The 22,406-nt window shown below is 49.1% G+C and overlaps 1 protein-coding gene across 1 annotated transcript in view; it reads right to left on the bottom strand.

Moving 5' to 3' along the window:
• The window catches only part of TENM4 (teneurin transmembrane protein 4), a 385,173-nt gene that overhangs the window by 203,261 nt on the left and 159,506 nt on the right, over positions 1 to 22,406 (bottom strand). The window contains exons 4-5 of the mRNA XM_060017248.1: positions 19,706 to 19,804; positions 18,055 to 18,290 (exon numbers count right to left, since the gene is read on the bottom strand). Of these exons, the coding sequence (XP_059873231.1) occupies positions 18,055 to 18,290; positions 19,706 to 19,804 (335 nt within the window). The remainder of the gene's footprint in view (positions 1 to 18,054; positions 18,291 to 19,705; positions 19,805 to 22,406) is intronic.

The raw sequence follows: 22,406 nt of genomic DNA, 5'->3' as shown, positions 1-22,406 counted from the left end.
CCTCTGCTGACAGTATAGCCTGGTTTTCTCTTTTGAGATAGTCTGTTAAAGGACCTTCATCTTAGGGGTAAAGCATGGGGTCCCCACCTGTTTACATCCTGACCACAGTAGACAGGGTTGACCCTCAAAAGCAAAACCGTGTAAATGCAAGTAAGCGACTTTGGTAGACTCAGTCCTCAAGTTTGGGTCTATCTGGAGCGTTCAGAGGCACATCATTTACTAGGTTCCTGACTTTGGGTAAATGACTTAGCCTCTCTGAGTCTCAGTTTCTTCATCTGTAAAATAGATAGTAATATTTACCTCAAAGGATTATAAATGAAATAATGCATGTGATGTGCTTAGAACTGTGCCTGGCACATAGCAGGAGCAAAATAAATGGTAGCCATCACCATCCTTGTCATTTTGCTCTGCTGATTTTCCTAATTCCCAGATCCCCTGAAAGATTTATTTAAGCCAGCTCTGTTCCATCACCTTTCCTTCTCTCCACATATTGCCCCTAATTTCCCTCCCACGCCAACCGCAAATTTCTTTGAGCTGAGGGCTCTCTCCCTACCCTGCTCCCATCAGCTGACAGACTTTGGGCACAGGAACTAGAGATACCTGTCCGGTGGATAAAACAGTTTTTAAAAGCGGAATTGCTATAAAGCAGCCTGATAGGATCCCACTGCTGACTACGTGGAGCTAATTTTTAATCAAGTAAATATATTGCCTTTCTTCCTATCTCTGGATAAACCTGACTGCAACAATCAGGGTTACTGTCTCTCACCCCCAAATTAATTGTTTTCTGGAGAATGGACTCTGGCACAGTTAATCATTTTTCTGCACCATGCAATGCTGTGGGGAAAGGAGGCCTTTCAACAAGGATTCACTGGCAGCCGCTCAATAGTTCTGGAAAACAGGGGGGTGGGGGGATGGGCACGAGAGAAGGGGAGAAACAGGCACGCCCACCATCAACGTGGAGGAAGATCAATTTAAGTGGAGGGCACTGAAAACTGGTGACACGGCAAGTTGTAGGGGGACCAGGGCTGGAATCTAATTTGTGCAGGATGGAGTGAACGGCTATTACTGCAGTAATGGAATAAGAAAACTATCTTTTCTGGGCCCCTTTCACCAGACGGGCTACACTAAGCCTTCTTCTGTGCATGACTAGCTTAGGGGTTGGCCACCTTGGACTGACCTCAGCCCGGTAATGTGACCTCTCCCTGCCCTACTCCCAATATAGCGCTGGTGTCAGACACAGGAAGATGGGAGGCACGAAGTACAGCTGGTTACGAGCACAGCCGTGGCAGCCAGACAGCCCTGCGTTCCTGTTCTGGTTTTCACGTTTATGGTTATGTGACTTTGTTCCTGTTATTTAAATCCTTTGACTCCCAGCTTCCTCATCTATAAAATGGTGACAATAATACCTATAGCTTCAAAGAATTGCTGTGAAGGTGAAAGGAAAGAATATATTTTATGAGCTGCTTGGTATTGACTCAAATTTACTACCAGAGGGTAGCCTTCTACAGTGGTATCATCAGCGTCATTTGCAGTGTACATTAAGGTTCTCGCTGAGAAAGTGAAGCACGGAGATTTCTTGAGGGAGTTGAGAAGTCTGAGCTTTTGCTCTGGTTGGGGGGTGGGGGGTGTCGCTATGACTGAACCTGCCCCGCACTCAACGGGCGGATGAGACTCAGGCTTGAAGGGGACACTTGGGGCAGAGCCTGGAACTGCGCTGAGCCCAAGTCTTTGGATTTAGTTCCGAGTTCTTTCTGCTAAATGGCCCTGTTGCTAAGTCGCAGCAGAAAATCCTGTAAGAGCAGGAGAGGCCCCTTCATGGCTTGTTCTTCCGTCGGGCACGGCACTCCCAGACTAAAGGAGTCATCTTCTTGAGCCTAAAGTTAAGGGAATGAGCCCACGGGGCAGGTGATATCAGGCCGCCAGCAGGCCCTCCCTTAGGGCAGGGATCATTTCTCTCATCTCCATCCCCCAGCACCTGGCCCACAGGAGAGAAGAAGAAAAAGAGCCAAGGAAGGAGACAGACATAATTAGGATTATTACCGAAACAGTAACAGCTCCCACTTATTAAAAATTGTACCATGTGCATGACACAGTGGTACAGAGGAGTGGTACGGAGGATGAACATTCATTATGTCATTTAATCTCACAGCTTTTTAAGGAAGATAGTATCTCCATTTTATGGACTAGGACCTCAACACATAGTGACAAAGTAGATATTATTAACCTGATTTTGGATCTTTAGAAAACCAAGGCCCCAGAACAGTCCATCATTTTGCACCATTCATCATGGCAGCACCAAGATCCAAACCCAGGTCCGGGTCACTCCACACCCTGAGCTCTTCGCAGACTGCTGTCAGAACCCAGGGCAGGCTTCCATGCAGTCCTGATCAGAACGTGCAGCTTCTGATCAAATCACTGCTGACAGAGCGGTCAAGGAAGTGACTCCACGCAGTGGAAGACCCACCACCTTGCCCTTCACACTCAAACCCTCGTTAAGGATCCAGGGAGCGAAATCACCCCAGGGTCGCCAGCCTGTTCAACTCCTCTGCTGGGGTGCGCAGCCAGCCCTGCCCTGGCAGAAACATGTCAGCCGGGGAAAGCTGGGAAAGTGCCTGTCATTTCCCGAGAGGGGGCGGAACGCTGGCCTAGAGCTCTGCTGGGTTTCCTTTCTCTGTGGTGCTTGCATCCAAGTGCCAAGAGTATTCCCAAGGCTATCTAAAGCATTTCTATAAAAAGGTGTCTCCACTTAGCCAAGGACCAGCCTCTCACGTGTGAGGCCTTGTCCGCTCCTTCCTGTACCAACCATCAAAGGGGGCCAAAGGAAACACGGGTCTGGTTCACGCTTGGGAGCCCCAGAAGGAGAAGGTGCCTGTTGCTAGGTTCCATTTCCATAGCTACTAGAAAACGTCCTGTTGCAAGGCTCTGTGAGGCACCCTCCCACTGCCTGATTTCCTTTGACATATCAACCACGTAACTGGGTTTTTCTTTTTTTTTTTCAATGATCAAAGTCAATTAGGAGGTGGTCCCCACTGTACCGCTAAATGGAGTTTTAATTTGTGTGTATATTATTAGGATAGACCTTTCCCTCTGGAACAGTCACTTCAGCGGGAAGAATGAGGGTGGACAGCTTAACGCAGAGTCCGCCACCCAGATTTGTAACTAGGGATGATATTTCTTTATAATGAGAAGCATTCTGAAAGAGCATTTTAAACTCTCACAGAACAGAGTGTGTGATGTCCCTCCTTTACTCTCCACAGCTTCCCAGCCTCCTGCCCACTGGAGCGTTTTCTAGCTCTTTGGGATCATACTACGTTTTCTTGCCTCTCTGCCCTGTCTGTGCACAGAGCCAGGCACGCAATACGCACAAGTTCTCTGATATGCAGGGACCCCTGGTTTGCCTCAGTCCTTAGATTAGGAAGTTTAAAGCAGCACAGAGTTCCAGGAACCATGATGATGATGATGGTGATGATGGTGATGATGATGAATGTGGTGGTGATGGTGATGGTGATGATGATGATGGGGATGGGGATGGTGATGGTGATGGTGATGGTGATGGTGATGGTGATGATGGGGATGGGGATGGTGATGGTGATGATGATGGTGAATGTGGTGGTGATGGTGATGGTGATGATGGTGATGGTGATGGTGATGATGATGGTGATGGTGATGATGGGGATGGTGATGATGATGGTGATGGTGATGGTGGTGATGATGGTGATGATGAGGATGATGATGAATGTGGTGGTGATAAAAGCCACTGTTATTAATAGTACCAAGCACTGGGCTTTGTGCTTGATAAACACACTATCACTTAATCCTTGCAAAGCCCTAGGAGGTAGGCACTATTATTATCCTCATTTGCAAGATGAGGAAGCTAAGGCTCCAGGAGGGTCAAGAACTTGCCCAAGATCACACATTTAATAAGAGGCAGAGGGTCACTTCAGACCTGAGCCAAATCCAGATTGCGCAGAATCTGTCCCCAACCCCTGTACACGCTGCCTTTCTGATTAGATGTAAAACTGTGGAAATGACAGAAATGGAAAATAAAAAAAGGAAATCTCATAAGTATATGGCCCTGCCTTACTGCTCAAAGTTTGTTAGTGATATTTTCCTGAGGATAGAAACTTGAGCATTTGAAACACTTGCTGAGCACAGTACCTGACGTTCCTCATTGCTTCTCCCTGCCCAGGAATCTCTGTCTGTGTAGGTTTCTCCTGTCCCTTGAACACACAGCCTCCAGGCTTCGTTGATGTAACATCTCTATGTGGAATGGCCACTGCCTTTCCTATTTTTATTTTTATTTTTTTTGCGGTATGCGGGCCTCTCACTGTTGTGGCCTCTGCATCAGCTGGTAGACTCTCAACCACTGCGCCACCAGGGAAGCCCGCCTTTCCTATTTTTAAAATCATTCTCCCATCTTTCAAGGCCTACTTCAAACCTTAACTCTTCTGTGAGGATTTCCACCATTGCCCCAAGCCAGAAATGCCGTCTGCTCTCCCCTCCCCAGCTCCCGGTTCCTGACCACTACGTCAGAACCTGTCCCATGCACACCACCTTGACAGTCCATATCCAGGTGCTTCCCATCCGTCCCTTGCTGGCTCTGTTGTCCACCTATGTAGCCAGCAGAGCAGATCTGCAGAGATAGCTGGACTCCCAGCTCTGGCCCTTACCAGCTATGCATCTGCAAATAAGTCACCTAACCACTCTGACCCTCAGTTTTTTCATCTGTAGAAAGGGAAAGAATACAAAACCATCTCCCAGGTTCTTATAAGGATTAAATTTAAGGCAAGTCCTTTTGAAGTGTATTGAAAATATAAGACATCATTATTATGTTGCTTAAAAGTTAATCAATGAAAGAAAGAACACCCGAAGTTTAAGACACAGACTAATGCAAAGATTTACATGTGAAACTTTCTACACAGCCCCAGACCGATACCATTAGGGGTAATCACAGTACAATTTAATGGACTTAATGCTCTACAGAAAAGTGAGGAGGCATAAACAAGCAAAAGAAGAGTTTCCAGTTTTCAGGTAAAGAAAAATGCTGCTTCTCCTAAAATTCTCATTTAATCTTCGTTACCCCCAACTCCATCTCCTCTCAAATACCTTTTTTTTTGCATCCGTACTGGGTGGTGTCATGCGTGTACTCACACACAGAGACTCATACACTAAGACACACACAGGAGTCCAATGAGTCTGTCTTGCTGTAGAATTCTACAGACGGCCTGAGCGGTAAACTTTAGGACCATGTGATGAAATGCAGGCCTCAGCTCAGTTAATGATACTGGCATTTTTCCTCTTCCCCCACTGGAGGCTGTGAACAAAATCCTAACTCCAGGCTCAAAGGCGCAATACATCTAGCTGTTTGCCACACACCAGCAGGAAAGGCTCCCTCCAAAATGTAATGTTACGCTGGTGACGATCCAATGCCACGGCACATGAAGCCCGGAGAACAGGTGAATCAGATAACACAAAGGGCTAGTGCTCAATAAGCGATGTGTATCGAGGTCCCCTGATGACATCTGGGCCTGCTTTGCTCTCCAATCCTGAAGCACTCTGGGTGCAAACCACAGCTCCACTCAATGCCACAGGTACATAGCAATCCTGGTACAGTGCATGGCCCAGAGCAGATGGACGCTAACTTTTCTTCCTTAGGAAAATAAGGTATTTTCTCTCTTTAGTAAGGAGCTCTGTGCATCCTCTCAGCAGTTCAGATCAGGTGGACCATCCCAGCCCTGCTCCAGCCCCACTCCAGCCCCACTCCAGCTATGGGAATCGTAGAGCACAGTGGGAAGAGGGCAGGCTCCGGGGGCAAATCCTGGCTCTCACACTCACTAGTGACGTGGCCTCGAACAACTGACTTAATTTCCTCAGGTCTCAGTTTCTCATCTATGAGATGGAAATAAAACTAGAATGGTACCTAGCACATGGCTGGTCCTTGACAAATGTTTGTTGGATAGGTAGGATTGTTAAGAAGATTAAATGAGAAATATATATAACACTCAGAACATGCCTGGAACATGGTTAGCTCTCAACACATGTGAGCTGCCACCTCTGTTAGATCAGGGTAGGTTGTGGGAGGGAAGCTGGGAGCAGGGGCAGGAGAAAGCCCCAGACAGGATGGCAAAGCACCCCCTTGTTTGTTCTGAGCCTTGGGTACGGAGCACAGCGGCAGAGAAGGACATCAGAGGAGGGCTCTGAGAGCTGGCATGGTCTACATAAGGAACACAGGACTTGGAATCAGAAAAGCTGGTTGCTAGGCCCAGCTCTATTACTTACCAGTCATTCCAGGTAAACAAGTAATTTAACTGCAGCAGGCCCAGCTTCCACATGTGGGGCTTGCAGTGAATAATCCTACACAGGGCAGAGACCGCTGGAGAGGACCGATGGGTTTGACAGGCCTCACATGAAGGCAAGGGGTTTATCACGTATCTGCCCAGTGGAGCCTCTGTTCTAAGGGGGAAGGCAGCCAGCGTCCTCCTGCAGTGCCTGTGGTTTCCATAGTTCTACATTCAAGAGCCTTCAGTAAAAGAGAGCCTGAGGCCCGCAGCAGATCCAATGCACAGATGGATGGTTTAATGCACAGTCTTCTGACACACGTGCCAAAAAATAGCCAACATTCCTATCTATTGTCCTTCGCCTTTGTCTGGACTGTTCCATCTTCCAGAAAACCATCCCTAGCTTCTCTTTGAACATCTTACTTGATGTACAAGGCTCAGTGCCTTGGGGAAATTTACCCGATCTTCCTGGTTACAATGAATTGCTCTCTCCTTCAGGCTCCCACAGGGGTAAAGTTCAAACTCCAGTAACATGCTTTTATCATCTGTCTACTATTGCCTTGGGCTCCTTACACATCTGGCTGTCTATGAAACCACGGAAGACTCCAAGCAGTGATGCTAGCTTATCTGGCTTTGTCTGTCCCTGTAGCCCGGGACACAACCCAAAAGGCAGGCTCAGTGAATGCTCCCCAGTGTCTCAAACCTGAGCTTGGGGAAGCTCCCTCTACTTCATCCCAGATTACCTGAAATCCCTGCATCTGCAGATGGCCCTTGGCTGCTGAACATTGGTTTCAAATCTCTGGGTGATCCAGCTGCCTGGAAGGGTGAGATCTGTATTTCCTCAGCACCCACCCCACCATGGACCACTCACCGAACTGGACCCTTTGCAGATGTTCTGTCACTTAAACACCTCTTGCATATTAATGGACAAAATTATCCATGAGGAAACCAAGATGCAGAGAGATGGAAAAACCTGTGTGAGCACGGCTGGAGGGCGAAGTCTGGGCTTTTGCTATTAGACTGTACTGCTGTCTTTAGGAGGATGAAGCCTTTTAGTTTTGCCTTTGTTGTTTTACTGATGGAAGGAAAAAAACACTGTGTTTCTTTACTGCCATCTCACTCCCTCTCCCCTTTCCCACCCCTCCCTTTTTTTTACCCCTGAAATGAAGAGCCGCTTGGCGGGGTTTCCTCACCTCTGTCCCTAGCCTGCAGCAGGAAGCACAGCCCTGACTGGACGGACCTCCTCTCTGCAAGCTAGGCACTTACGAGTGAAAAACAGCCATCAGGGAGACCACTCTCACTTTCCCTCTGCATCGAAGCGCAATTAAATTATGTTATTTCACAGTAATTAGTTCAGAATAAAAACAAGGACTTGGGGACATGTTCTTTCCAAGAATGCTAAAAATCTGTAAAAATCGATTCCTCTTCCACACTCCCAGGGTGCGGCTGGGGAAGGATCACCCCAGCCACATAGCTGGGGCTACTCCCTGACCAACCATGGCTATGCTGCCTCTTTGGGAGCCTTGAAACTACCCACAGGAGAAGGCCCCCCGAGTCCTGGGACAGTGTGTTGTCTCTGGAGCTGTCATTGTTATAAAAAAATGAATATACTAATAAACTCGGGTCCTTTCTTTTTTGAGGCATTTCCAAACTCGGGACGGCTTGGCCCTAAAACTCAACACAACTTGTTTGCTAGGGGGAGAGGAAGACAGATGTCATTCACTAGTGGCTCTTATTAGAAAAGAACTAGGTGCCCGATTGTCATTGCATCCCCAGAACAGCCTATTACCTGCTTTCACAGAGGAGGAAACCGAGGCTCAGAGAGGGCAAGGTTCTCGCTTCAAGTCTCACAGGTGTGAGCAACAGACAAAGTCTGTGCCCTGCAACGACTACATTTTGGAAGCCACCTCTGGTATTCCCTCCTTTAGTTTCCAGTAACCATTTTCACTCTCACATGATCTCCCTGCCTCTAGACTTTCCGCCTCTGTTCCCTCAGTTCGCTTCTGGTCCCGACGTCCCTCCTTTCTCTCCTGAACGCAGGCTACATCCTGCCACACCCTGGTACGAGAAGCTGTGGCTATAGCACTGGGCAAGACAGAAATTGCTTCCACCTCCATGGAGCTTACGGTCTGACAGTGGAGACAGAGCTGAGCGAATCCAAGACATAGTCCGCAGCTGCAGTGACCGTGAGACCCCTGAGCACTATAAGAGCCTATGACTGGGCTCCTGGCTTACGGCGAAGGGGTCAGAGGAGCTTCGCTGAGGAAGGGACGTGTGAGCTAGGCTCTCGAAAGGGAACTGACTGGGAGAAGGCATGTGGTTCCTTCCAGGAATGAAGATCCCTTTACCTCTCTGGGTCTCGGGGCCACTTGTAACCTCCCCCAGCCCCCATTCATTAAACCAGCTGACCCACCAAGATCAGACACAAAGCTGCATGCTAGCAGCACTGTGGGGAAACTGGACACCTAGCTGGGAGCCCGGGGATTCAGTCCTTTCCTTCTGAGGAGCCCCTAGCAAGCAGTGAGTCACAAGAGCTTTAAACTGTCCATATCTTGTGACCCCCAAAAAAAATCCTGCTCAGGGGGACACACCCTCCCCAAAGTAAGTGAAAGAAGAAAACAGAAGAGGTTTTCTTTCATTCTGGTTACAGAAGTGCTATTTATAATAGCAAACAGTTGGAAACAAAGGAGCACAATGATATAATAATGGCACAAATATGATAGAGGTATTAAACTTGACAAGAATGAGAATTTTGTGTCAATACTTAAAAATGTGTACAAAAAGATGGTCCCTGAAAAAGGCGGAAGAACATACACATGCTGACTCCACGGAGGCCTGTGGCTGTGATCCTCCAAGGAGGTCAAGTATAGCACACAGAGAACCCTAGAATGTTTCAGCTGTTTGCCCTCGTATCTTAAATTCTAAAACACTTTGATGTCTTAAAGTTTGAAGGTTATTGTAGGTAACACCTGATTTTGAATCCAGTAAATAAATCACTTCTTTACCACACATCTCAAAAACGGTACCAAAAACTACCGAGATGTGGAATGGATGAGTGGTGGCCCAAGGCTGAAGATGAGGAAACAGGACTGATTAAAAAAAATGGAACTTTTGGGGTGACAGACGTGTTCTGTTTTTTTTTTTTTTTTTTCCCCGGTACGCGGGCCTCTCACTGCTGTGGCCTCTCCCGTTGCGGAGCACAGGCTCCGGACACGCAGGCTCAGCGGCCATGGCTCACGGGCCCAGCCTCTCCACGGCATGTGGGATCTTCCCGGACCGGGGCACGAACCCCCGTCCCCTGCATCGGCAGGCGGACTCTCAACCACTGCGCCACCAGGGAAGCCCGTGTTCTGTGTTTTGATGGCAGCGATGGTCACACAACTCTGTTTGTCAGAATTCATAGAATGGTACAACTAAAAACTGTTAATCTTCTGTATGCAATAAAGCTGCTTTTCAATACAAGCATTCGGGGCCTGATGGCTGAGCAGGTGTACAGGTGAGGGAGACATGCCCGAGTGTGGTATGGGTCTCAATCCTAGTCTTGGGCCCTGAACACTGCTAGGACAAGAACGGAGAAGCGTGGGGATACTTCTCCTGGAGGGCAAATGATGTTATCCACTTGCCCTCCAGATCCACCCTATATCCTTCTCTACCCTGCTCTGTGCCCGGGGAGGCTGATCCACATGGTCTGGACCAATGGGTCCGCTTGGGCTCTGGCTCTTGGTTGGGTTCAGTTACCAATGGGAGAAGATCAGAGGGTGGGGAGAGCATGAGGTCCGCAAGATGGACAATTTTCTCTCATGCTGAGCTGAAGCACATTGAATGACTTAATCATTTCAGCTAGTCTTTTGTTTACTCCTGTTTTACAGGTTCAGAAACTCATCCGAAGAAGATTAAGTCCTCGTATGGGTGGCATAGATAGGAATGGCAGAAGGATAATGAGGACAAGATCCCCTGGTCTGTGGAGCTGAGGCACTTAAGAGTCGCCCCTCTCACTGCAGACACCGCTCTCGAGCAGCCCACTCCAGGCAGGCAGCTGTCTTGTGAGGGAAGTATTCTCCCAGAGCTGGAATCGGCCTTCCCATCATTTTCAGCCAGAGGGCCTTGCCCTGCCCTCGGCAATCTCACAGAGCAAGTCTGCCCCCTCCTCTGCGTGGTGGCGTTTCAGACCGCTGCAGGGGGCCACGCTAGCCTCCTCAAGTCCTCCTTTTGGGGGGCTGAAGGATATTTGTCTGGGGTCTGTCATAAGGAGAACAATCTATATATATCTTGCTATTAGCAATTCCTGCAGAGCAGCATGAAGGAATCAATCTTGGAGAGAAAGCCTTTAATACAGCATCCTGTATCTTTATCACTTTTTTCTCCACCTAAAAGATCAAGTTCAATCATCTCCGTTTCCCATTCTTTGGGCTATAAAGCTAAATCTATGGCTTCTGTCCAAAAGGCATGATGTGAAGTCGAAGAAAAAGGGGAGAAAATGAGCCTTACTGCTCACTAATAACACCCAGGCGCAGAGTGCAATGGGCCTGTGCTTAGGAAGCAAATGGCATCTGAGATCCTGATACTGCATGAGCTGTTCGAACCAGATGGGGATAACTGCGGGGCAGCAGCGGGTACAATCACCCTGGCCTCTATTTCTACTCCTTTCTCTACTCATTTCATGTCCATTTCCCCGGTACCTGAACCCCAGGACGTAAAATGCGCATTTCTGCCACCGTGCTTGTGCCCACGCTATTCTGCCTAGAAAACCCTGGGCAGATGTTACCATCTTGCAAGGTCTTTTATTCAACCACATCTTACTGAGCACAGCTACCTTGGGGCAGGCTGAGTATTAGGGGCTGAGTAGGCAGCAGAGAATAAGACATTAGGAGACAGGAGACCACACTCCCAAAGAGGAGGGAAGCCTAAGATCCCTTCTGCCTGGATTGCTGCGCTGCTGAAATCACGTGTGCACGTGTGCACGGTCAATGTCAGGGATCTTGAGGGGGCCTGCAAAAGTCTGTGCAAGTCACATGGAGTGCCCAAGTCCACCTCTGTCAACACTGCCCAGAAGACTTCAAGAGCTGGTTGACCCAGGCTCTTCCAGACCACGAACTGCAATAATATTCCAACCAGCAATGCTCTCTGGAAGCTGCCTTTTGAAAAGAGGCAATTAAGCTTCACAACATTCTCACTTATAAATTAAACTCATACCCCCTCGAGCAAGGGTTCAGATTTTTTTTCCAATCCACAATCAGCTGCTGGTGGAGGTGAGAAATGTCACCTAGTTTAAAGAAAGAGTCCCTTATGGCTGTGGGGCATGTTGGAAAGTTCCCCCGCAGTTACCAAGAGGCTGCTGCAGCACACACTTGGGACTCCACCCTCAATGTCCTGGTTCAGTTTCCTATGGGCATCGCTCTACAGAGAGGGAAGGACCTAAGAGGATCACGTACTCCCACCCCATCCTGGGCTGAGATCCATAACAACTCTCTCCCAAGGCCACCAGCAAGGGACTCCTCCTCTGTCACGTGCCTTGTGTTTTTTCAACATCGTCTCTTTTAACCTGTACAACAGCCTCAAGGAGGAAGTATTCTTCTTCTTCCCGCTTTGCAGATAAGGAAACCAAAGCTCAAAAGGGTCACACAGGTGGAGAGTGGCAGAGCTGAGATTTCCACTGAATCCTGTCTTCTGATCAGAACACCGTGCTGCCTTAGAGAAATCATAGAGGATGAGGCACCCCCCTCCAGGGGGGACCTGGACCTGACAATGAAAGAAATAGCTCCCAGGCATTCTTGGGTCTCTGTTTAAATGTAAAGCTCTTCCTGGTTTTTGTACTGTTAACAAGCCTTTTTGGTCTCCTATTCCAAAGGCCTATCTGGCTAAGACAGGTGCCTGACGAGTCCTCAAGATACAACTCCGTACTCTTCTGCAGTACTCAGTGTCTGCTTTTTACATAGGGATTCAGAACACGAGGGAAGCTGTCAGTTTTCTCTGGATAGAGGCAACTGGCAGTGAAGCAAAAATCAACTTTTGTCCTAGTTAAAGAAATGACGTGAGTTGTTTTTTGGGTAACGATTCTCCTTGCAGCCGCCTCCCTGGAACAGTGAGACATCCCTACAAGTGCTTTCTGACAGGGCCCCCTGATTGTTCTGTCAGCTGCCCTTGTGACTAATGCAGGCTGGGAAGCTCGCAGGCACTGCCATGAAACAACACTGGCCCAAGTTCTCACTCAAGACTTACTCTTTTCCATGGGATGCTAAAAGTACTAATAATACTGTTAATAACCACAATAGTATCAAACTTTTACTGAGAGCCAACTCTGTGCCAGGCAATGGGATAGGTGCTTTATGCAAATTATCTTACTGGAACATCACAAAACCCTGTGAAACGGCCACTATTATTATCCCCATTTTACAGATGGGTAAACTGAGGCTGAGAGCGGTTAAATAAACTTGCCTAAGGTCAGAAAGCATGTAAGCAGCAGAGCTGAGATTTGAAAGCAGGCAGCCTTATTTCAGAACCCACGCTCTCAACCCTGATGCTACCCTCAGTTTCCTCGCCTATAAAATGGGCCTAATCATTCCAGCCACATCCATTATAAGAGCCATAAGGAAAGTGGAAACTGAAGTTCAGAGAAGTTAAGCAACTTGATCAAGTTTACACAGCCAGCAAGGGACGGAGCCAGGGCCTGAATGGGGTCTTTTGATCCTCCATTATGTGACCTACAGTGTAGTGGCTGAGAGTATGACCTTTGAAATCCTATGTCATTCACTCGTTGTGTGACCCTGGCAAGTTGTTAACTTCTCTGAGCTTTAGTTTCCTCTTCCAGGAAACACAGAACTGTTACGAGTGTTCAGAGAGATGATACGTGTATAGTAATGGCTTGGATCGATGCTAAGTGCATAGTAAAGATTTAGAATACCAGATACAAGGAGGGAAAGTTACAGTATAAGGCTTAAGACTGTGAGCACAAAAGAGAAAAAAAAATTAAAAGTACCAGCTCAAGAGGCTGAGTGCACAGTCCTGTCATTTACTGTATGGAGGTGGGTGAGTTACTTAAGCTCACTGGGTCTCCACGTCCTCATCTGTAAACTGGGGATAATAACCCAGAGGTGCTGGGAGATTTCAATAAGAAAACACAAGCAGAGTGCTTAGAACAGTCAGGGTCATGCTGACAGGGCACACTCAAAGCAAACTGCTCAGGCTTCCCTGGTGGCGCAGTGGTTGAGAGTCCGCCTGCCGACGCAGGGGACATGGGTTCATGCCCCGGTCCGGGAGGATCCCGCGTGCCGCGGAGCGGCTGGGCCCGTGAGCCATGGCCGCTGAGCCTGCGCGTCCGGAGCCTGTGCTCCGCAAGGGGAGAGGCCACAGCAGTGAGAGGCCCGCGTACCGCAAAAAAAAAAAAAAAAAAAAAAAGCAAACTGCTCTGATTATTAATGATAAAAAGTGACCCCTGTTATTTCTACTACTCTCAACCACACTGCTTTTTTGGGTGAAAATGTTTTTAAAACAATTAAATGCTATCAAATAAAGCATTATGGCCATGGCTGCACAAGTTTCATGGTTTGACTTACAACTAACTTTCCCCTCACATCATTCTCTCCCCATTTTGTTCTGCAAACAGATTTCTTTTCTTCGGAAAAGCAGAGGCAGGGTATTCAAATGGAGACTAAAAGGACCCGAAAACCTTCATAGGGAGAGTGGGTGACTAAAGCAAGGCACTCACCCCAATGGCGGCCTCTCTGAATGGGTGCCCTTCAGAGGCAAAAACACACATCGTCTCTCGGAAGAGATCTCCCAGGCTCAGTGAGGGTCCTCCCTGGATTCCCAGCCCAGGCCAGAGCAACCCGTAACACCCCAGGGGACCAGAAGACGGCCCAAAGGCAAGGCCCTGGGTCCTGCAGCCTTTGTGGGTGGTAAGTGCTGACTCCAATTTCTCTATCTTCCTATGAAAATAACTGCACACGTCTCTACAAATGAAAGGCCACTGGTTGCTTGTTTCCCAATAAACTTTCCAACTAAGAAACTGAATGTTAAGTGGATCTGTCAGAGTTCTGTCCAGACATGGCAGCCCTGAGCAGACACCAGAGAAAGAACAAATCTTTCCCGCCCTCTGTTTTCCACTCCCCCTCTGCTGGTGAGGTGATGCAATCCTTATCTGGAACTTGATAGGATGTAGAAAATAATTACAAATGAAAAGGTTATTCATAATTTTTAAATGAGCTAATTAGTAAACCCAGTCAGACTTGCTCATTACAGTAATTAATAATTGATTATCCTTGAAATGAAACACAATTTTCATCAAAAATCTAATTAAATACCTGTGCTTTTTGCCTGTTGATGAGCTGGTCTCCTAGCAAAGTCTTTGTTAAGGATAGTCGTGCTCAAGAGAGACAATTACTTTGGTTTTTAATAATTGATAGTTCCTTACAAGTTAGTCCTCACAGCCTGTGATGATGGCCAAGCAACAAGAGCTCATCCCTGGCCCCAGCAACTGGAGGAGAGCAAGCACAAGGCTGCCAGCCCGGCCCATGAGGACAGGTAGGCGCTCACCTCGCACCTGCAGTGCATTCACTGCATTAGCTAACGCTCACTCCAGACTCACAAGCATCCTTCTGAGGTGATGGGCCATGCCGGTTTTCTAGATGAGAAATCGGAACTCAGAGAGAGAAGTGAGATGCCCGAGCTGCTCGGTGGCTGAGCTGGGAGTGGAATCCAGGTTCTCAGGCCGGTGTGAGCTCTGCCCCAGCACCTTGCTGACTTTCCAGGTAACAAAGGGAACACCCCAGGCTTGCCTCTCTGACCTGGTCCTTGGATACAGAATCTAAACTCCTGTTTTAAGTTTTCTATATACATCGGGCTTTGTCAGAAGGACGTATTTATTCTTGGCAGGGACACATTCTCAGTGGACTGACGTCTCCTAACTTGAGAGACGAATTCTCCCAAATCGACCTCACATCTACTCTACCCGCAACCTACACTGTCACCCTCTTAGTTGAAGCCCTCAGCGTCTCCTGACTTGTTTATGCAATAGGGCCTGTTCTTTCTTCCTCCATCCTTACCTTTCTGAGATGAACATCTGACTATGTCCTGCCACCGCTTAAAGCCCTTCAATGGCTCCCTGTTGCCCATCCAGTAAGGTCCTTAGCTTGGCCTCCACGGTGATCTTCATAATCTGACCAAACTCTCCTGCGTTAGCTCCAGTCGTGTCCCCGACACCCCTCAGATGCTTCAAACACAGAAACCCCTTTTGCCATCACATCATCCTCCTTCGAGACTTTGAAATGTCCCTTGGTTTGAAATTCCTTTCCTTCACGTCTACTTCTGGCTGTGACTTGAAGAGTCAGCTAAAACATCACATTTCACAGGAAGCCTCCTCTAGTCCTCCTGGCTGGGGCTGGGTATTCCCATAGTCCCTGAGCTGCCTCAGCCACTTCTAACACTGCTATGTTATCATATCATATCAATCACTGCTTCTAAGCTACGAACACCTCAAGAGTAGGGAATATATTGTTGGCCCTAGCACTCAGCACAGCGCCTGATTCAAGGTACCTACCCTGTTTCGTTTGCTGAATGAAAAAGAAACTTCACAAAATCGTAGATTCTGAGACTATCAATGTTGGAAGGAAAAGTAAAGGTCCTCCAGAGAACATGCCCAGTCAACGAATGAATCTTTTTCTTGCTTACATGGTCATAAGCACTATTTGCACCCTTCCTAGGTAGGGAACTCACTACTGGCCACAGTAGCCCCTATCTTTGGATAGCTGATGATGGACGGTGTATTCTTACTAAATGGGAGACGAAGGAGCGCATGGGATGGAAAGCAGAAGAGAGCTCATTTAATCATAGAAAGAGTGATGCTTTCTTTCTGAACTAGGTTACATAGTACATAGTATAAACCTTGACGTCAACACAAAACAAGTTGATGTCTATATGTAGTGAACTACTCGACTCTTGATGAACAGTGACACTGCCTGTTCAAAAGTCTACTCATCTATGAAATATAATAATGTCAGTCAAAAGCAAGGGCTGTGTTAGTGGTTGGTGGGGATACCGTATTGGGAGTGCCACAAAGAAACTTCCATGCCCGGTGACAGTGCTTGGAACCCCACAACCCTCACCAGTAACCCAATCTACATCAATCATGAACCTCGTGCAGAGCCTGGGTGGGTGCTGACCTTTCCCAGTTTGGCTGTTCCTTTTACCCAATGACCCAGGGCAGGGATGGCAAATACGTGGAATGTCATCCATATTCTCCATTCCTGTGACCACAACAGACATCAGTAATCAATCACAGAGACTCTTTTCCATCGAGTCTGAATATAGCCTTGGGATCCTTCTCAACACAGCTTTCTAGGTGGCGACAGCTAATCAATCAGACAGAAGAACAGATAAACACGTATGCCAACCTGACCCTGATGCCGTGAAATTCTGTAAGCCAATCTTCACGGGGGAAAAGAGACCCCGGATACCAGATGAGGCTTATTATACCTCGAGATGTTTAAGGAGACCTCCTTGTTTACAGGGCTATCGTTTTCCTAGTTACTTGTTTTTATTTAATTCAAAGATCTTGAAAGGGAAGTAACCTTACAGCTTACATCACCCAAACCCCCAACCATGCTTGAACCCCTTCTCCGCATCCCGAACAAGTGGGAGCCAGACCTCTCAAGACAGTTCTTTTCCATCCACAATGACTTTGCTTGTCGCTACGTTCTTTTTCACAATGGGCGGCACTCGGTCTTCCTTTGGCTTCTGCCAGCTAGTTCCATTTCTATTTATTGGGCTTATACTAAAAGGTTCCCTTTGCCGATAGAATAATCTCAGAATGCATTAGCGTGGGTTCGAGGCCTTATCAAGCTGGTCTGACCTACCTTAAATCTTAGAATTATAGAATTTGAAGGCTGCAAAGGACAGAGGGTTAAGCCCACCCCGCTGGATGCCTTTACTAAGAGGCTGATTTTCATAGAGGCAGCAGACTCTGCACAACATCCCGAGATCTCTTCAGATTAATAGCTTTCCTGGGAGCAGACCAAAGACCAAACACAGGGGTCTGAAGCAGGAAACCAGACTGCTGCAAATAAGTCAAAAGAGCGCACAGTGGGAGGCATCGCAAGCGGGGCAGTGGGTCCGGAGGAGTTTCTTACATCACGGATGTGCCCTGGGGTCCGGTAGGAAGGCCGATCAGTGCTGCTCTGGGTCTCTGCGCTCGCTCAGGCAGCTCTAACTGCTCCCTGGGACCCTTTCTGACACTCGACCTTGGCTCCCCACAGATGGCCCTACCTGACCACCACCTTCGGACATGCCGTCTGGCTTGAGGTCACACACTCTGACCTTTGGCAGTTTGTCTCCAACCCCAGGGCGCCCTGCCTCCTTCCTGCTCCTTGCTGTGGCACCAACAGGAGAGGCCAGCCTCCTGTTCAGCTGCCCAACTTGTCATTTCATTTCTAGGGACTCCCATCTATGACACTTACGTCACAGATGACCACGTCAAAAGCCGGTCTTGGTGAGTGCTTTTGCCTGATGCCAGGCCTCCACCACACGACAGAGCCGACGCAGAGCTTCCTCCCTGGTATACGTGCAGGAGCACGAGAGAGAGGGCCCTGAGAGCTGACCTGGATAGTCAGGGCAGGGGGAGGGGGGCGGGTGCAGGCCAGGCCAGTGATCCAGGGCTGCGCGGCTCACCCTGCAAGCTCTGACTGCCGTGCTGGCAAGGTGCCTTCATGCCCACAGGTGTCTCGGTCACTGCCCTATGGGCCAAAGGGGACCCAGGGGAAGCTGGGGTGAGGGAGGTGCTTACCCACAAAGTACGCCAGCAGGATGACCAGCGTGGCTGAGATGGCAATGGCGCTCAGGGCCGCGCACTTCCAGTTACAGTACTTGGAGGGCTTCTTGAGGTTGAAGGCCGGTCGGGAGAAGGTGCTACGGGGCAGGGGTCGGGGCGGAGGTGAGTACACGGTGCTGGACGTCAGAGGGTACCCCGGCGACGTGGTGCAGAAGAGTGGGGAGGTGCCTCCCGGCTTGAAGAGGAAGTGCCTGTGGATGGAGAGAAGCCAGAGGGCGTCAGGGGCTGACGACTCACCAGGAGCCCACACTGACCTGAGGATGCAGGCAGCAGTAGAAGAAGCATGCAGAGGAGCCTGGGGAGAGAGAGAGAGAATCAGCACGGAGGAGACAGAGGGACAGAAAAACAGAGAATCATGTACCAGACCATAAAACAGGGCACACGAAGACACGTTTCCACGAAACACGGATGGGACAGCCCTGCCCATGGGGAACCCACCCGAGCCAAGGCGGAAGGTGTTACCAACTGGACAGAAGGCTGAGTGTGGAGATCCTTTTCCTGGGAAGGGATGGGGCTGGGATGCTGCTTCTTGGGGAATAAACTAGATGTTTTCTAAAGTTACTGCAGTAACTTGGAACGTGTCTAAAATCCTGTTCTGCCCCGCTGCAGCTTATGAAACCGAAAAAATTCCGTCTCCCTCCAATACGTCCTTTGACTTTGTACCGTGGTGGAGGAATAAAATACCAATCATTTTAAAGGGGGTTCTGGTAGGAGTGGGAACCAAGAAACCACCACTAAGCTCTGCTATGGTCAAGAGTCCCCTAGTGGCTGTTACACAGCCAATGGCAGCAAATGCCTTCTAAGCACTCTCCTCAAAAGCCAGTCTGCTGGGACTTCCCTGGTGGCCCAGTGGTAAAGAATCTGCCTTACAATGCAGGGGACGTGGGTTCGATCCCTGGTCAGGGAACTAAGATCCCACGCGTTGCAGGCAAATATAAATAAATAAATAATAAATCTTAAAAAAAAGATACTTCAATTTTAAAAGCCAGTCTGCTGCCTTCCAAGCCCCTGGTAAAAGCCATGGGAGGGGACAGATGGGCAACTGCAGCCTGGCTACAGTCTTGAGGGCCGCACAGCAAGGTCAAAGCACATGGTTGTGGCCAAACTAAGTGCCAGGAAGTCCTCCACAGCTTGGCTTTAACCACGGCCACGAGAGGACTGGGACACAGCCTGGGAAACGGGGTGCACTGGTTGCACTGCATGCCCCTGAAGTCTTGGGGTCAAAGGTAATACTTAGAGGAATCTTGTACCCTGCTGGGGTGCAAGATGACTCAGGCCACAGAATACATACTCAGGGCCAGCATACACACAATACAGGGCCTGTGCTGCATAAAAGCTGCTATGTGAGATGGCTTTCAGAATGGCAGAGGCAGCCAATGAGATGCCAGGAGCGTCATATTAACAGGACTGCTGTTAATATGCCGAGGGACAGTGTATTCCAAGGATAAACTCTTGCAAGCTGAACATGGACTTGGGGATGGGCATGCAACATGGCCTCATCACTTCCCCCAGGAGATCCCAGGGAAAGGTCTCAGAGTCTGCATGCAAGTGCAGGAGCCACAGGGAGAGCACACACAGACAGGAGAAGCATGGGGATGTCACCTACCCATCACTGTAAGACCCATCATGGCGGGAGGCGCTGAGAATGTCCATCTCAATGAGGTTGTCCTGCAATGTCCCTAGGAATGGCTGCTTGCCTAGGTTTCTATGCACACATGGAGACATGAATGAAGCAATGAGTCATGCATCAATGAAGGGGGAGAGTAGAGAAACACACAAAGTGGCTGACGGGTACAGCTGTGCGTGAGACCAACAGGATGCAATTTCCAGGCGATGGGTCTGTCTGCAAGCCACAAGCGCCCGGGGTCTGCCTGGCCCGGGGCGTCTGGAGGGAGTATTCTCCATACAAACCTGTATGTCTGCCAGTTGTGTGCATCAAATCACAGAGCTGACTGGTGAAGACTGACTGCGGCTCAGGTGCTGAGCTAGGCATGTTATAGCCATTTACCTCAAGTCTTCAAAAGAGGCAGTGCAAGGAAGGCAGTGTCATTCCCATTCTACAGACGAGGAAATGGAGATGTGGAGAGGTCCCAGGGCCAGCCAAGGCTACCAGCTAGCAAGGCTCAAAGCAGGAATTTGAGCGCAAGTTTATCTGTTCCGAAGCCCGTGCTTTCTCCTCTACGTCACCCTGCCTACGTCTGCTTTAACAACAGCCAGCGATGCATACTTTGCTTGTCCAAAGGAAAAAGACGGACAAGCATTTTGGGCCATTTGCTTCTAAAGCTGTGGTTTTCAAACTTGCGTAAGCACCAGAATCCTCTGGAGGGCTGTGCTTTGCTGAGACTCAGCCCCAGAAATTCGGGGTCAGTAGGTGTTGGGGGCCTGGGGACCTGCATTTCTCACAAGTCCCCAAGCAGTGATGATACTGGAGCGTCAGGGTCCTTTGGCAGTGCAGGGACCTGGGTGATGACAGATTGGTGAGGCTGGCACCCCACAGAGACAGAGGCGGAGGCTCTTTTGTCCCTCCACATGCACTGAGGGCAGTGCAGCGTTTCGGGACCCAGGATGCAGGTAGACACACTAGCTATTTTAGTCTCAACCGTGCCTGCTAAGTGGCGTCACTCACACATGAGTGCATGGGATCCTGTTTTCTGATATTTCAGGACTGCTGCCACCTCCCTTGAATCATTTCGAAGAAGCCAGTGGTGGATGCAGCCTGTTGTGTGTGCCCAAGCGAAGGACTGACTGCAGAAAGCTACCTTTCACGCCCAGCCCTGCCAGGGACCATCCTTCTGACTTTGACCAGGTCTTAAGAACCGGAAAACCTAAATTCAAGTCCCTTTTCTGCCGCTTTCGTGCTGTGTGACTTTGTGTAAACACTTCTTTAACCTCTTCTAATCTTACACTACTTTTTCCATCTGTAAAATGTAGCGAATAATACTAAGCTCACAGGTTGCTATAGGACCAACTGAGGAATGTTGGGAGCTTTTCAAGGGCTAAACAAAGATTACAGAAGTACTAATGCTAACTATAATAGCGACTACCTACCCTACATCCACCATATGCTTTTCACTGTCTAGAACTCTGCAACTATTATCCAGTGTAAATCTTCCTCTTCACAACAACCTACAAAGCCTCTGCCATCATCTCTGTTTTGCGGGCTGGCACGGCAAGGCTCGGAGAAGTAACACTCCTAAGGTCCTACTGTACAGTAAACGAGCGGCAGAGCTTGACGGCAGCCTGAGTTTGTCTGACGCCAGAGCTCAGGCCCTCCCTGCCTGTAATCCTGGGTCGCTGCCGAGCCTGTGGCTTTGCCCCTGGCCGGCCTCACAGACCAACGCGAGGGGTTGTAAGTACTACAACAGAGCACCATTTCGTGGGCACTCCTGGGTACAGGCAACACTGTTTTGCAGCCGGGCCTCTGAGTACCGCCGTGGTGGTGGGGACCTTCCCTTTGAGAGGATCCTGAAGCAGTCGGGGTCCAGCAGCCTGCGCGGCAGGCGGTTCTGATAGCGTTCACTACCCCGGGGCATCCCACAGAGCCTGGGAGTTCCTGCAGGGGAGTCCCTCAGAGTAGCCCCATTCCTGCCCCCAGACAGATGGCCTCCCGATGGGAGGTCTTGTGACACAGTGGGAGGTACACAGGCCCCGGGGTCAGCAGGGTCTGGTTCCATCATGCCCCGGGGCCTCAAGCAGGTGAGTCTGTCTCTCTGATCGTTCATAAGCCAGGAGACTCACTCTCGTTAGAAATTCAGATGATACTTCTCCTGAAGTATTACCTGGCTCATGTCACTGCCCTGCTCTCATCCTTCCAATGGCATCACAGGAATAAAACCATAGTCCTTACTGGAGCCCACAAGATCTTGTAAGATCTGACCCACTGCTACCTCTCCAACCTCATTTTCTGTGCTACACTGGCCTCCTCGCTGTTTCTCCAACAGGCTAAGCCTTCGCTGCTACTTGCCTGAATCACGTGCCCCCAAATATCTGCACAGATCAGTGCCTCCCTTCTCACCCTAACTATAAAAGCTCCCGCCCTACTCTTTCTAGTCACCCACTGGCCCCCTGCACTGCTTTAGATTTCCACATAGCACTAGACATGCACACACACACGTATGTATATATGTGTATGTATGTGTGCAAGCGTACGTGTGTGTGTGTGTCTGTGTGTGTCTAATATGCTTATTGTGCTTTTTCCTAATGCCATTTAGTTTCATGAGGGTAGAAATCTCAGGTCGTATTCTCTGCCCGTGTGCCCAGAGTCTAGAAGAGTCCCTGACACGTGGAAGCAGTCACTCATGTAACAT

The sequence above is a fragment of the Delphinus delphis genome, chromosome 8, assembly GCF_949987515.2.
Source record: "Delphinus delphis chromosome 8, mDelDel1.2, whole genome shotgun sequence".
Classification (NCBI taxonomy): Eukaryota; Metazoa; Chordata; class Mammalia; order Artiodactyla; family Delphinidae; genus Delphinus; species Delphinus delphis.
This window is presented reverse-complemented; position numbering and strand designations above follow the sequence as displayed.